At 47.6% G+C, this 13,592-nt stretch overlaps 1 protein-coding gene across 8 annotated transcripts in view; it reads right to left on the bottom strand.

Moving 5' to 3' along the window:
- HnRNP-K (Heterogeneous nuclear ribonucleoprotein K) overlaps window positions 1-13,592 on the bottom strand; it is a gene marked incomplete at its 3' end in the record, with an annotated part of 884,016 nt that overhangs the window by 301,798 nt on the left and 568,626 nt on the right. Inside the window, 1 exon segment of one of the 8 annotated variants that reach the window (XM_070091459.1) lies at window positions 5,920-6,178. In XM_070091459.1, the coding sequence (XP_069947560.1) occupies window positions 5,920-6,151 (232 nt within the window). 8 annotated transcript variants of the gene reach the window in all.

The following is a 13,592-nucleotide window of genomic DNA, read 5'->3' as shown; positions in this document are numbered from 1 at the left end:
GCCCCACATATCTATCAAAGCCTGGTTGATCTGGCACCTGGTGAAGATACTTGTCCAATTTCCTCTTGAAGGCTTCTACACTTGTTCCAGCCGTGTTTCTGATATCTTCTGGTAAGATGTTGAATAGTCTGGGACCCCGGATGTTGATACAGTGTTCTCTTTTTGTCCCCACCGCACCCCTGCTCCTACTGGGTTTATTTTACACTTCCTCCCATATTTCTCACTCCAGTATGTTGTTATGGCAGTGTGCAGATTTGGGACCAAGCCCTCGAGTACCTTCCAGGTATATATTATCATGTACCTCTCTCCTCCGCTCCAATGAATACATGTTCAAGACTTGCAGGCGTTCCCAGTAGTTTAGGTGCTTTACAGGCTCAATGTGAGCCGTAAACGATCTCTGTATTTGTTCCAGCTCAGATATTTCTCCTGCCTTGAACGGGGCCGTCAGCACTGAGCAATATTCTAAGTGAGGGAGAACTAGCGATCTGAAGAGTGTCACCATCGGCATTATTTCCCTAGTTTTGAAAGTTCTCAATACCCACCCCGTCATCTTCCTGGCTGTCGTGATCTCTGTCTTGTTATGGTTTTTAAAAGAAATGTCCGCTGACATAATTATTCCAAGGTCTTTTACGTGTTCCTTACGTTCTATTTGGTGACCCTCTGGAGTTTTGTAGTGTTCCTTTAGAGTTCTTCATTCTTTCCATACCTAAGCAGCTGGAACTTATCACCATGGAACGTCATGTTGTTCTCCACTGCCCACTGGAAAACCCTGTTTATGTCTTCCTGTACTTTTTCAATGTCCTCTACTGTACTGACTTTCATGCTTATTTTAGTGTCATCTGCAAATGATACAAAAGTGTGCCGGGTGTTTTTGTCTATGTCTGCTATGAGGATGAGAAACAGCAGAGGTGCCAGGACAGTGCCCTGGAGCACTGAGCTTTTGACCTCGCTGATGCTGGATCTTGCCCTGTTCACTACTACTTTTTGTGTTGTGTGTGTTAGGAAATCGAAAATCCATCTGCATACCTTCCCCGTAATGCCCATGGCCTTCATTTTGTGCGCTATCACTCCATGATCGCATCTGTCAAACGCCTTTGCAAAATCTGTGTAAATCACATCTGCGTTTTGGTCGTCTTCCAATGCCTCCGTGATTCCGTCATAATGGTTCAGCAGTTGTGACAGACATGATCGTCCTGCTCTAAAACCATGCTGGTTCGGGTTATGTCGGTTGTGCTGGTCCATGAAATTTGTAATCTGCCGTCTCATCACTCTTTCGAAGATTTTTATGATGTGAGAGGTTAGGGCTACTGGTCTGTAATTTTTAGCTAGTGCTCTACTGCCTCCCTTGTGCAAAGGAGCTATGTCTGCACTCTTTAAGGCCTCCGGTATTTCACCTAGATCTAAGCTCTTTCTCCAAAGAATACTGAGGGCTTGTGCTAGTGGTACTTTACACTTCTTTATAAATAGAGCATTCCATGAATCTGGTCTGGTGGTGGAAGCTCGACCCTACTTTCTTCAGTCACGATCAGGTCTCTGCCTTGTCAGACTCTTGGCGATGATCACTGTAGAGGTGGTCGCTGCTGCCATGGCCCACTATAGTATCATTAGTTAGCCCACCTTCTCGTGTGTTCTTAGACAATAATGTATTGTTGCTCCTCCGCCATAGTGCTGGTAACACTGAACGGGTAGCCTTGTACCAGGTTTTCCCCGATGAATTAATCAAAAACCTGTACATCGAAGCAGTAACGATACACAGGTCATGTTGGCGATACCAGAATTCTCCTTGAATAGTTGGTTACCCTTAGATTGTTTCCTGGATTAACGTCCCTGCTATCTGGTTTCAGACCAGGCCTCTCTTTTGACAGCCTCTTCAGAGAGGTAAGGAAGGCGAGCCATTATAGTGAGTTATCTATCTGGCAAGCCACACATGCATACCCGCACACACACCAGCCACCCCTCTGAAATACGTTCACGAATGCCCTCACGCCTGGCAACACTGCGGGCGTGAAGGACTGCGCCCAGATATGGGTGGAGGTGTGGTGTCACCCCTACACGAGTAGAGACTTTGGCCACGGTTCAAGCAAACGTCATCAGTGGCAACAAAAATGCGGTACGGGAGGCTGGCGCTGTCAACCAATGATTTACGTTTTCTCATTATCAGCTGCTATGATTAACATTTGCCAAGGAGTAATCAGAACGCATCACAGATCATGCCCACCACACGCTCTCTCTTATTCCTCGCAACACATTATACATTTTGTACACCAGAACTAGTTCTGTACTTGTGTACTCAAGACAACATTATGAATCTGAACTGGTGTTCCTGACAGAATAACATTCTAACCCTGTACTGGCGTCCCTCATAACTTAACACTGGCTACAAAACTTGATTCTGCACTAGCTAGTGCTTTATCAGCAGTAACAGCCTAGTTGATCGGCCCTGATCCATCGGGAGGCCTGGTCATGGACCGGGCCGCGGGGGCGTTGATCCCCGGAATAACCTCCAAGTAACCTCCAGGTTACCGGGGCCCAAAACTGTTCAACAGCCTCCCATCAAGCATTAGGGGAATTGCCAATAAACCCCTGGCTGCCTTCAAGAGAGAGCTGGACAGATACCTAAAGTCGGTGCCGGATCAGCCGGGCTGTGGCTCGTACGTCGGACTGCGTGCGACCAGCAGTAACAGCCTAGTTGATCAGGCCCTGATCCATCGGGAGGCCTGGTCGTGGACCGGGCCGCGGGGGCGTTGATCCCCGGAATAACCTCCAGGTAACCAGGTAACCCATCCCTCGCCACTCCTTTCGCCAATTCCACACCAATAAAGGTCAAACTTTACCAGTCATAAAAGTGCAACTTTAACACAAGGTCTTTGTGTGCTTCAACATCTTCCCCTCGTGATAAGGGGGAATACTAACAACCCCCTACCTGTCTTCATTAGGAGCTCGACAAATTCCTCAAATCTGTTCCTGATCAGCCGGGTTCAGGGTGCATACGTCGGACTTCGGGCGGTAGGGAACAAAAGCTTGACTGATCAGGCCTGCAACCAAAGACCTGGTCTGTGACCGGGTCCTGGGGGCGGTGACCTCGATGACTACATGAAACTTACAGATAAACAGGCACATGTTAAGATTGTCCAGTATTACGAGGAACGATAAGTGGATACCAGTCTTTGACTATTTCATCAACAGCGAGCGCACACACACAGAGGGAGATAAGAGAGAACACTATAGGGGAATTAGTACCACAAAAGGTGAGGATATGGCAGGAACTGGACACAACGCAAGTTACTGGAACCCGACAACGCATTTCTATGGGCACTTAAAGGATTAGAGTCACTGGGTGATTTGTATGGATTTGTACAATGTGAAATATTCCCGAGATTCTCAGGAAGGCAGTGTTAAAACATTTGGTGAAGAGGGAATTTATCAAAGAAAACGAACATGGTTTGAGAGACGTTAAGTCTTGTCTTACTAACCTGCTGGAATACTAACACAGTAATATAAATTAAGTAGAGACATGGACAGGCGGGCTACATATTCCTGGACCGCAAGACAATTTTAGGGCCAGTACTTCACCCAAGACTGATGTATATACTGGTAGAGCAGGTAGGTGTCACAGCAAGTGTTGCAATGCATCCAAGTCTACCTAAAGAACATAAGAAAGAAAGACCACTGCAGCAGGCCTAAAGGAGAGAAGAAAAAGAATGGCCGTACCAGAGGTGTCGGGAAGGGCGAGGGTACTCTGAGGGTTAATACAAGGACCGTCACTCTTCTATGTAAATGATCTACAAGTGGCAACTGTATTAGTTGTTTCTGTTTGCAGACGATGTTAAACTAATGAGGGCACGTCTAGCAAGATATTCCAAGAGGCACGACTCCTAGCAGTTACCTCAAGGGAAGGCACACATCTAGCAGGGTACTCATTGTACCCCACAAGAGAAAGGTTTACGTTGAAAGCTTTTCACATGGATTTATTACGGAGGTACCTGAAATACATCAACGTCCACTTTTTAAAACACTTGTTACTTAAAATTACTGACGACAGGAAATTTAGACAATTCCCTCAAACTCGCCACCGCAACAAGTTTACAGTAAACGCGTTACCTGAAATGCAGAAGCTGATGATAACGTAGTTGCCTGAAAGAGAGATGTTAGCAGGGTGGGAAGAGTACTTTGTGTACGGCATGGGGAGTGAACCTCTTGTAGAGACCGAAAAGTGAGGGGGGGGGGGAATCAGGGTGGGTGGGAGAGGGAAGTGTTATCAGCAAGACGAGTAAGGGGAGGGGAGGGGTGGGGTGGGGAGGGAGGGAGCGTTATCAGCAAGAAGGGAGGGGGCAGGAGAGGGAGGGAGGGGAGGGCAAAGATAGTGTTATCAGAAAGACGGCCATTTAGGGGGGGAGGAGGGGAGGGCGAAGATAGTGTTATCAAAAAGACGGGCATTTAGGGGTAGGGGGGAGGGCGAAAACAATGTTATCAGAAAAACGGCTGTTTAGGGGGTAGGGGGAGGAGGGGAGGACCTGCATTAAGAGGGCCGCAGCACAGAGTTCAGCTTGCCAGCTGTTAGTGTGTGTCGGGCCTTAGTCAGCGGGGCAAACAAGACAGGACACCCGATAACCATAGTACTAGCGGGGAGGGCCGGAGCGGGGCAAAATGGAGCGGGGCAAAATGGGGCGGGGCGGGGCGGAGCGGGGCACTCTTCCAGTCGCTGGCAAGACAGCAGCTGCAAGACAACACACTACGGAAGGTCTCCACACTGTTCGGAGACTTTCGGGGAAAAAATGTTTAAAGAGGTGGAGCGAGTGAGTAAGGGAGCGAGGCGAGCCGCCTAGTCCAGACCAGGCTCTGCAGCACGTGTATGATTATTAACATGGAAACAACTGACTCCAATACAGAGGTGGGAGCATTGGGGGTGGAGGGGGTCGAGTACTTTGGTGGTCCTGGCCAAGACTGACCTGAGGGAGACGGAGAGTCAAGGTAAGCAGTGGTGGTGGTGGCTGTGTTGGAGAAGGTCACCATGGTGGATGGGGTAAGGTAGGCTGCGGCTGCGGTACTGATGCAGGGGGAGGGGTGAAAGGGGCAGGAGGGCAGCGGTGAAGAGGAGCTTGAGCAGTTACTGGTGGGGGATGAATCACACGTGCAGTACGAGGTGCTGGTGTCGTAATGGGTAGTGGGCGGGGCAGGGTGTGAGGGAGGGGGATATGGGAAGGTGGTGGCTGTGGTTGTAGGAGGAGGGGGCAAGGTGAGGGCTGGGGGTGGCAGTGCGAGGGTTGCTGCAGCAGGCAGGGTCACGTTCGTCTTGTTGAAGATAGCAGCAGCTCGCAGCTGCAGCGCCAGAGTGCGTTCCTCCTCAGACTGGGTGAGAGCTGACGAGGGCTGGTGGTAGGTGTGTGCAGGTGTGGAGCTGTTACGGCCGCAGGTGGTGCATGGCGGAGGGTAGGTGGGAGGCGGGGGCACCGTGAACACTAAGGACTCTCCTGGCGGGGAGGAGAGGGCACCAGGTGAGCCGGAGTACTGTGTGCCATACAGGTGGGTGGAGGCAGCACCCTCCGAGGTGTAACTGCCGTACATAGTGGTAACACTCTTGGTGAAGCACCAGCCGGGGGCCCCGCCCCCGACACCAGCCTCCACCACCTTCACACACTGTTCACTCATATACCACTACCACACCACTACACTCCCACCCCACACCAGTGTCTACACACAATAACTGCCACCACACACGGTTTGCGTTGTCAACACTGGTAACAAGTGTGGCCGATTCATGTATTAAGTGTGTCAGATTCACCTTCAACCGAGTGTTAAATAAGGTAAGACAGGTGAGGGTGGGCAGGCTTTTGCAGCAGCCACAACATACCCACACTACCCCCGTGTGCCTCACATGCTGCACCACACAAACTTTCCACAAGGAACAATATAGTGTACCACGTGGGTCGATGAACTTGACCTGCCCTAGAGCAGGCTCTGCCGAATGCTGCACACGGAGGACGGACGAAAGGGTGGGATGGGTGGGAGGACGGACGGACGGACGGACGGACGGAAGGGTGGGTGGGTGAGTGGACGGGCACGGTAGCGCCGGCTGGAGGGTTGGGCGGGTTACTGGTCTGGGAGAGACGTGCCCGGTGCCTCTTGTAGCTCTGGTGCCCCTGGCCAGCATCACCTGAAAAACACGCTATACTTTGCTCCCATCCCCATCTCCACCCCCAAATTATGGTCTTCCCCTCCCATCAACCCGCCCTCCCCCACAATGCCCTGGCGACACGCCACCACCACCACCACACCGGCCGCAACCCTCCCCACCAATACTAGTTTATCAATCTTACGTCACACAGCCTCCTACACCCCACTAATGCTAGTTCATAATCTCTTACACTTTCATCCTAGAACCAGATTGGTTCGCACATATCAACAAGGTGAAGTAAATTACATGAAGATGCCCACACAGTTGTCACACATAAAGGTATCAACTGCAGTAAAGTGTCAATTACTCCAGCTTTCTCCTAACTGATACAGATAAGTAAAGGGGCGCTGACCCCCCCCCTCTCTCTTACTAACGTAGAAAACTATGAGAAGGCAGCAAGTTGGTGACTCACCCTCCCCCAGAACACCAGTGATGGTCGTGTAGATCTGAACGAATCTTGGTTACCATCGACCACCACAATTAATGTGTTGCGACCTTTTTTTTTAATTTGCTTATTTATAGCTAAATATATATTATTTATAGTTAATGTATCCTAACCTAAATTAAAGTATTTGTAGATTTACAAGAAACTTTAAAACGTCGTAAAAAAAAAATAGCTAAATAGAGAGGTGGAGTTTGGTCAAGAGACGCATTTTCAACTGTCTTTATTCTGGCAACGTTTCGCTCAATGTTGAACTTTATCAAATCATGACTTGATAAAGCTCGACACTGAGCGAACTGTCATCATAATACACACCATGCAAACTCACTGCACAATCCAGGGCAACATGGGTTCAGGGCAGGTCGCTCCTGCCTCTCACAACTACTGGATCCACACACAAAACCCGCACATAAAAGAGAGAAGCTTACGACGACGTTTCGGTCCGACTTGGACCATTGACAAAGTCACGGTATTGTGCCTTTTTGTTATTTAACTACTGGATCACTATGATATGGCCTTGGATGCACTGGAAGAAAATCAGAATGCAGATGTAATATACACAGACTTTGCAAAAGCATTTGACAAATGCGATCATGGCGTAATAGCCCATAAAATACGTGCTAAAGGAATAACTGGGAAAGTGGGGAGATGGATCTTCAACTTCCTAACAAATCGAACACACATAGTAGTGGTCAACAGAGTTAAATCGGAGGCTGCCATAGTGAAGAGCTCTGTTCCACAAGGCACAGTACTCGCCCCCATCTTATTCCTTATCCTCATATCAGACATAAACAGAGATGTACACCACAGCACCGTATCATCCTTTGCGGATGATACTAGGATCTGCATGAGGCTGTCATCTGCTGAGGAAGCGGTTAACCTCCAAGAAGATATAAACAAATTTTTCCAGTGGGCAACGGTCAACAATATGATGTTCAATGAGGACAAATTCCAACTACTCCGTTATGGAAAACTGGAGGAGATAATAACTAGAACAGAGTATACTACTGACTCCGGCCATACAATAGAGCGGAAAAATAATGTAAGGGACCTGGGAGTAGTAATGTCTGAGGATCTCACTTTCAAGGATCACAACAGTGCCACGATCTCACGTGCAAAGAAAATGATAGGATGGATAATGAGAACTTTCAAAACGAGAGATGCCAAGCCCATGATGATCCTTTTCAAATCACTTGTTCTCTCTAGGCTAGAATACTGCTGTACATTAACATCTCCATTCAAAGCAGGTGAAATCGCAGATCTAGAGAGTGTACAGAGATCCTTTACTGCACGTATAAGTTCTGTCAAGCACCTTAACTACTGGGAATGCTTGGAAGCACTTGACTTGTACTCGTTGGAGCGCAGGAGGGAGAGATATATCATAATCTACACTTGGAAAATCTTGGAAGGAATGGTCCCAAATCTGCACACAGAAATCACTCCCTACGAAAGTAAAAGACTGGGCAGGCGATGCAAAATGCACCCAATAAAAAGTATGGGCGCCATTGGTACACTAAGGGAAAACACCATAAGTGTCCGGGGCCCAAAACTGTTTAACAGCCTCCCATCAAGCATTAGGGGAATTGCCAATAAACCCCTGGCTGCCTTCAAGAGAGAGCTGGACAGATACCTAAAGTTAGTGCCGGATCAGCCGGGCTGTGGCTCGTACGTTGGACTGCGTGCGGCCAGCAGTAACAGCCTAGTTGATCAGGCCCTGATCCATCGGGAGGCCTGGTCATGGACCGGGCCGCGGGGGCGTTGATCCCCGGAATAACCTCCAGGTAACTCTCTCTTGACCATACCTGCTGATACAACTTGCCAATCTTAAGCGTCTGCAGGGAAACTCTTACCAAGGCCTCACCCACGTCACTGTCGTCCCACCTAAACGATTCATTTGTCAATCATCTATCTGAGTAGTTACGTTCCTTCATGTACATCAAGCAGCTACCTGAAGAGTTACGTTGCTGATAACAACACACATCCCCGCTCACAGGTGTCTCCTATCCCAGCATATATCATAGAAAAAATGACAGGAACCAGTCTTCCTAATACAAGATTGTAAAGTGGTGCATCTCAGATATTTTTTTACATCGTGAACATGAAAATTGCTCCAAACCATGAAGCAGAACTCTTCTCCAGACCGAGGGACTGACAACCTCAAAACTACGTCTTCCAGGGTGATGGACTGATTACATCGTCTTTACGTCTCTACTACTACTGCTGCTGCCTTCTGTTTTCAACTGAAGAAGCCTACTGTGTAGGTGAAATATTTCAGAATAAAGATACCTGATTGTTGCACATGTGTATTACTTACCAACTTTTTTTACATCGTTGAAGACATAAGAGTTATTATTCACTTGAGGCCATATAAACCTTGGTATTTGATACTCACAAAGTGGTTTAAAAAGACACTGAATCAAGGTCCCAGGATTGAAGCGTTTTCTAATAAATATGTCCTAGTGTTTGCTCACCTGTCTTTTGAAACCTCCGAGCTCATTTCAAAGGTAATTTATATCTAAGTATACTACCACACCCAGAGTGACACTAACAGTTTGGAAACACCAAAGTATTTATTTACTAATAGGTGAACAGTAACACTAGGCGTGAGGAAACGTGCCAGAGACTTCTACAAGTGCACCAGATCAAAACCAGATCCTTTGGTTGTGAGCCGAGAGCACAGTTATTATAAAGCTACAAAATCTCGATAATTGCGCCACTTATTTCACTATGTTTACTCCTTACTTCAAATTCTTATCTCTCACTCCAGTAAGTTATTTTAGTATCCAGATTAGGTATCTGGCCTTCAAGTATTTGACATAGATTATGAGATGTAGCGTACATGTCTTCTCCGTTGTACATCGTGCAGCATCCACTCCCCACCCCCCCCATCCCCCACTTGATCAATCAAATGCAGTAACTCAACAAGCTCCAAAAGTTGTTAATAAGATCTGGTGGGGATCATCAAGCTGTGTTGAAGGAAAATGACGGGTTCCTCCAGACAGTTCCTGCTCAGTCGGGATGTGGTGCCTACTGCTAGCACCAACAGCCTGACTTATCAGACCAGCATCTAGGAAACCTCCTCCAGGATCATGCTGCGAGGGGCAATAACCTCTATAATTCTCAACAAGTTGCCTGACTGGTCAGAGAAGGGGCCGGTATCAGAGAACGGAGGATCGAGCCAGCAACGCTCCTTATGCTGAATAATCAACACGGATTTAGCACTTCATAAAATACAATACAAATTTAACAAGGTCGGTGGCGGAGCTGAGAGGAGTGTAGTGCTTGTGTGTGTAAACCTTGCAGTTGTACATGAATGTACATGAATACCGACAAGATGAAGAATTAGACACATGTCCAACATCTGGGTATCTTTATTTATAGACGTTTCGCCATCCAGTGATTTTATCAATACAAATTTAAGGACGAGGTAATCAATGTCTCTGTCTCGAAGTTTGTGACGAGAACCGTAGTCTTCAAGGCTGAAGGACTGATTACCTTGTCTTTTGTATAAATTTTGTTATACAGTCTTCCCTAATATTACGTCATTGATTTTGTATTAATAAAGCCACTGGATAGCGAAACGTCTACAAATAAACATACCCAGAAGTTGGACATGTGTGTAATTCTTCAAACCTTGCAGTATTACACCTCACTCCTCAATACTATTCGATACACAATCTTCTTTTTGGTATGATCATTTTACCTTTACTTATGACGAGTTCCGAGAGTCTTTATACTCCCGGAGCCCGGGCATGGGTCAGGCTCGCCTGGAGTTTGCCTGGTTAACTAGGCCGTTGCTGTTAGTGGCCCGCTGCCCCACATACCCATCACAGCCTGGCTGATCTGGCACCTGGTGAAGATACTAGTCTAGTTTCCTCTTGAAGAGAGACTTTTACACTTGTTCTAGCAGTGTTTTTGATATCTTCTGGTAAAATGCTCAATAATCTGAGGCCGCGAATGTTGATACAGTGTTCCCTTATTGTGCCCACTGCACTCCTGGTTTTCACTGGGATTATTTTGCACTTCTTCCCATATCTCTCACTCCAGTAGTGTTGTATCTTATGTATGTTCTTTCTCTAACTGGAGTCTACCTGGAGGGCATTCCGGGGATCAACGCCCCCGCGACCAGGTCCACGACCACGCCTTTCACTGTCAGGAATATAACAAATATTTAAGACTGTAAGTAAACTATATAATAATTAACCTACGAACTGGAGACCAACCTATGCGACTTTAAGTCACATAGTAATGGTTTGATAATGTGTCCAAGACACAGGTAAACACCGCCTACTGTCATCTACAGTGTGTTTTGCTTGTAAATCGTTTCACTGACGATACTGACACATGTTGCTTAGCAGGAAACTGTCATTATATAATAAATGAGAACGGTACTGGGAGACTGGCGCATACAGGACACCAGGGTGCTGGGAGACTGGCGCATACAGGACACCAGGGTACTGGGAGACTGGCGCATACAGGACAACGGGGTACTGGGAGACTGGCGCATACAGGACAACGGGGTACTGGGAGACTGGAACATACAGAACACCGGGGCACTGGAAGACTGGCGCATACAGGACACCAGGGTACTGGGAGACTGGTGCATACAGAACACCAGGGTACTGGCAGACTGGAGCATACAGGACACCGGGGTACTGGGAGACTGGCGCATACAGGACAACGGGGTACTGGGAGACTGGAACATACAGGGCAACGGGGTACTGGCGCATACAGGACACCAGCCTACTGGGAGAACTAATGCATACATGACAACAGGGTACTGGCGTATACAGGACAACGAGGTACTGGCGTATACAGGACAACGGGGTACTGGGAGGACTGGCGCATACAGAACAACGGGGTACTGGGAGGACTGGAGCATACAGGACAACGGGGTACTGAGATACTGGCGCATACAGAACAGCGGGGTACTGGGAGACTGGCGCATATAAGACAACGGGGTACTGGCGTATATAGAACTGGGTACTGGCGCATATAGAACGGGGTACTGGCGCATATAGAACAACGGGGTACTGGCGCATATAGAACAACGGGGTACTGGCGCATATAGAACAACAGGATACTGGTGCATATAGAACGGGGTACTGGTGCATATAGATCAACGGGGTACTGGCATATACAGAACGGGGTACTGGCGTATATACAACGGGGTACTGGTGCATATAGATCAACGGGGTACTGGCATATACAGAACGGGGTACTGGCGTATATACAACGGGGTACTGGTGCATATAGAACAACGGGGTACTGGCGCATATAGGACAACGAGGTCCTGGCGTATATAGAACAACGGGGTATACCTTTGAATACCATTGATACCTTTGAAGAATTTCGAAAGTATATCTACTCTCTGAGCCCGACCATGGGCCAGGCTCGTCTGGTGCTCGCCTGGTCAACCAGGCTGCTGCTGCTGGAGGCCCGCTGCCCCATATATCCATCACAGCCTGGTTGATCTGGCAACTGGTGAAGATACTTGTCTAGTTTCCTCTTGAAGGCTTCCACACTTGTTCCAACAGTGTTTCTGATATCTTCTGGTAAGATGCTGAAAAGTCTGGGACCCCGGATGCTGATACTGGGAGGACTAGACTATACAGGACAACGGGGTACCTGGAGGACTGGCGCATATATGACAATGGGACACTGCCACATACAGGACACTGGGGTACTGGAGCATACAGGACAATGGGGCACTGGGAACCTGAAGTATACAGGGCAACTGGGCACTGGGAAACTAGAGAATACAGGACAACAGGGCACTGGGAAACTGGATCATACAGGACAACGGGGCACTGGAGCATACAGAACAACGGGGCACTGGAGCATACAGGACAATGGGGCACTGGAGCATACAGAACAACGAGGCACTGGATCATACAGGACAACGGGACACTGGAGCATACAGGATAATGGGGGACTGGAGCAGATAGGACAACGGGACACTGCGAGGACTGTCATAACATATTGGAGTGAGAGATATGAAAGTGTAAAATAAACCCGGTGAAAAGCAGAGGCGCAGTGGACACAATAAGGGAATACTATATCAACATCCGTGGCCCTAGACTCTTCTACATATTACCACAAAATATCATAAACACTGCTGGGACAAGTGTGAAAGTCTTCATATAAACCAGGCTGTGGTGGACATGTGGGCCAGTTGACCAATAGCAGCAACAGCTTGGTTACTCAGACACTCACCAGAAAAGTCTGGCCCAGGGTCAGTCTCAGAGAGTATTAAAACTCTCGAAACTCAAGGTATACAGGTGTTAGTATTCAAGGTAATTCTTAATGAACCAGGCTTTAGTATCTACTGTACACTGTACTGAGTGCTGCTAGCAACAGCCTAGTCTTGCAGCCGGAATCGGCTACAAGTAGGGCAGGAGCCCAACAGTGTGTTACTTTATGGGGAATATCCTAGCCAGAACTGTTTATCACTTTACAGTTTCTCTCATGCTATTACAAAAATTAGAATAATTATATATAGCAGCAACGTGGAGAGGGAAAACTCCCAAATATTAACTACTTAAGAAGCCTGTATAAAACTAAGTCATTATCTGGGGATTCTTCTGGTTATATGAAAGCATGGTCATTCACCAAGTACGGTACCCCTATTAGTCTCGTACACACAGGTAATTATCAAACATCCTAGTTGTAAATACACACATTAATCCCTTTAGATGAGGGATGGCCAAATCATAGATCGCGAGCTACTAGTAGATCGCAGAGCACTTCTAGTGGACACTGTAGGATGACCAGGAGACACTAACTAAAATATGTTTTTAGCTCAAAAAAAATAATGAAAACATGTCTGCATTTGGCAATATATTTATGTAACCACTTGATTTTATTCTTAGGTTCTCACACTCTCGCCCCTCCCTCTCCCTTCCCCCCTCTCTTTCTCTTTCTACCTGGAGGGTGTTCCGAGGGTCAACGTCCCCGCGACCCGGTCCATGACCA

The sequence above is a fragment of the Cherax quadricarinatus genome, chromosome 35 (genome assembly GCF_038502225.1).
Source record: "Cherax quadricarinatus isolate ZL_2023a chromosome 35, ASM3850222v1, whole genome shotgun sequence".
In the NCBI taxonomy this organism is placed as follows: domain Eukaryota; kingdom Metazoa; phylum Arthropoda; class Malacostraca; order Decapoda; family Parastacidae; genus Cherax; species Cherax quadricarinatus.
The sequence above is the reverse complement of the archived record's forward strand: the minus strand, read 5'-3'. Positions and strand labels throughout refer to the sequence as shown.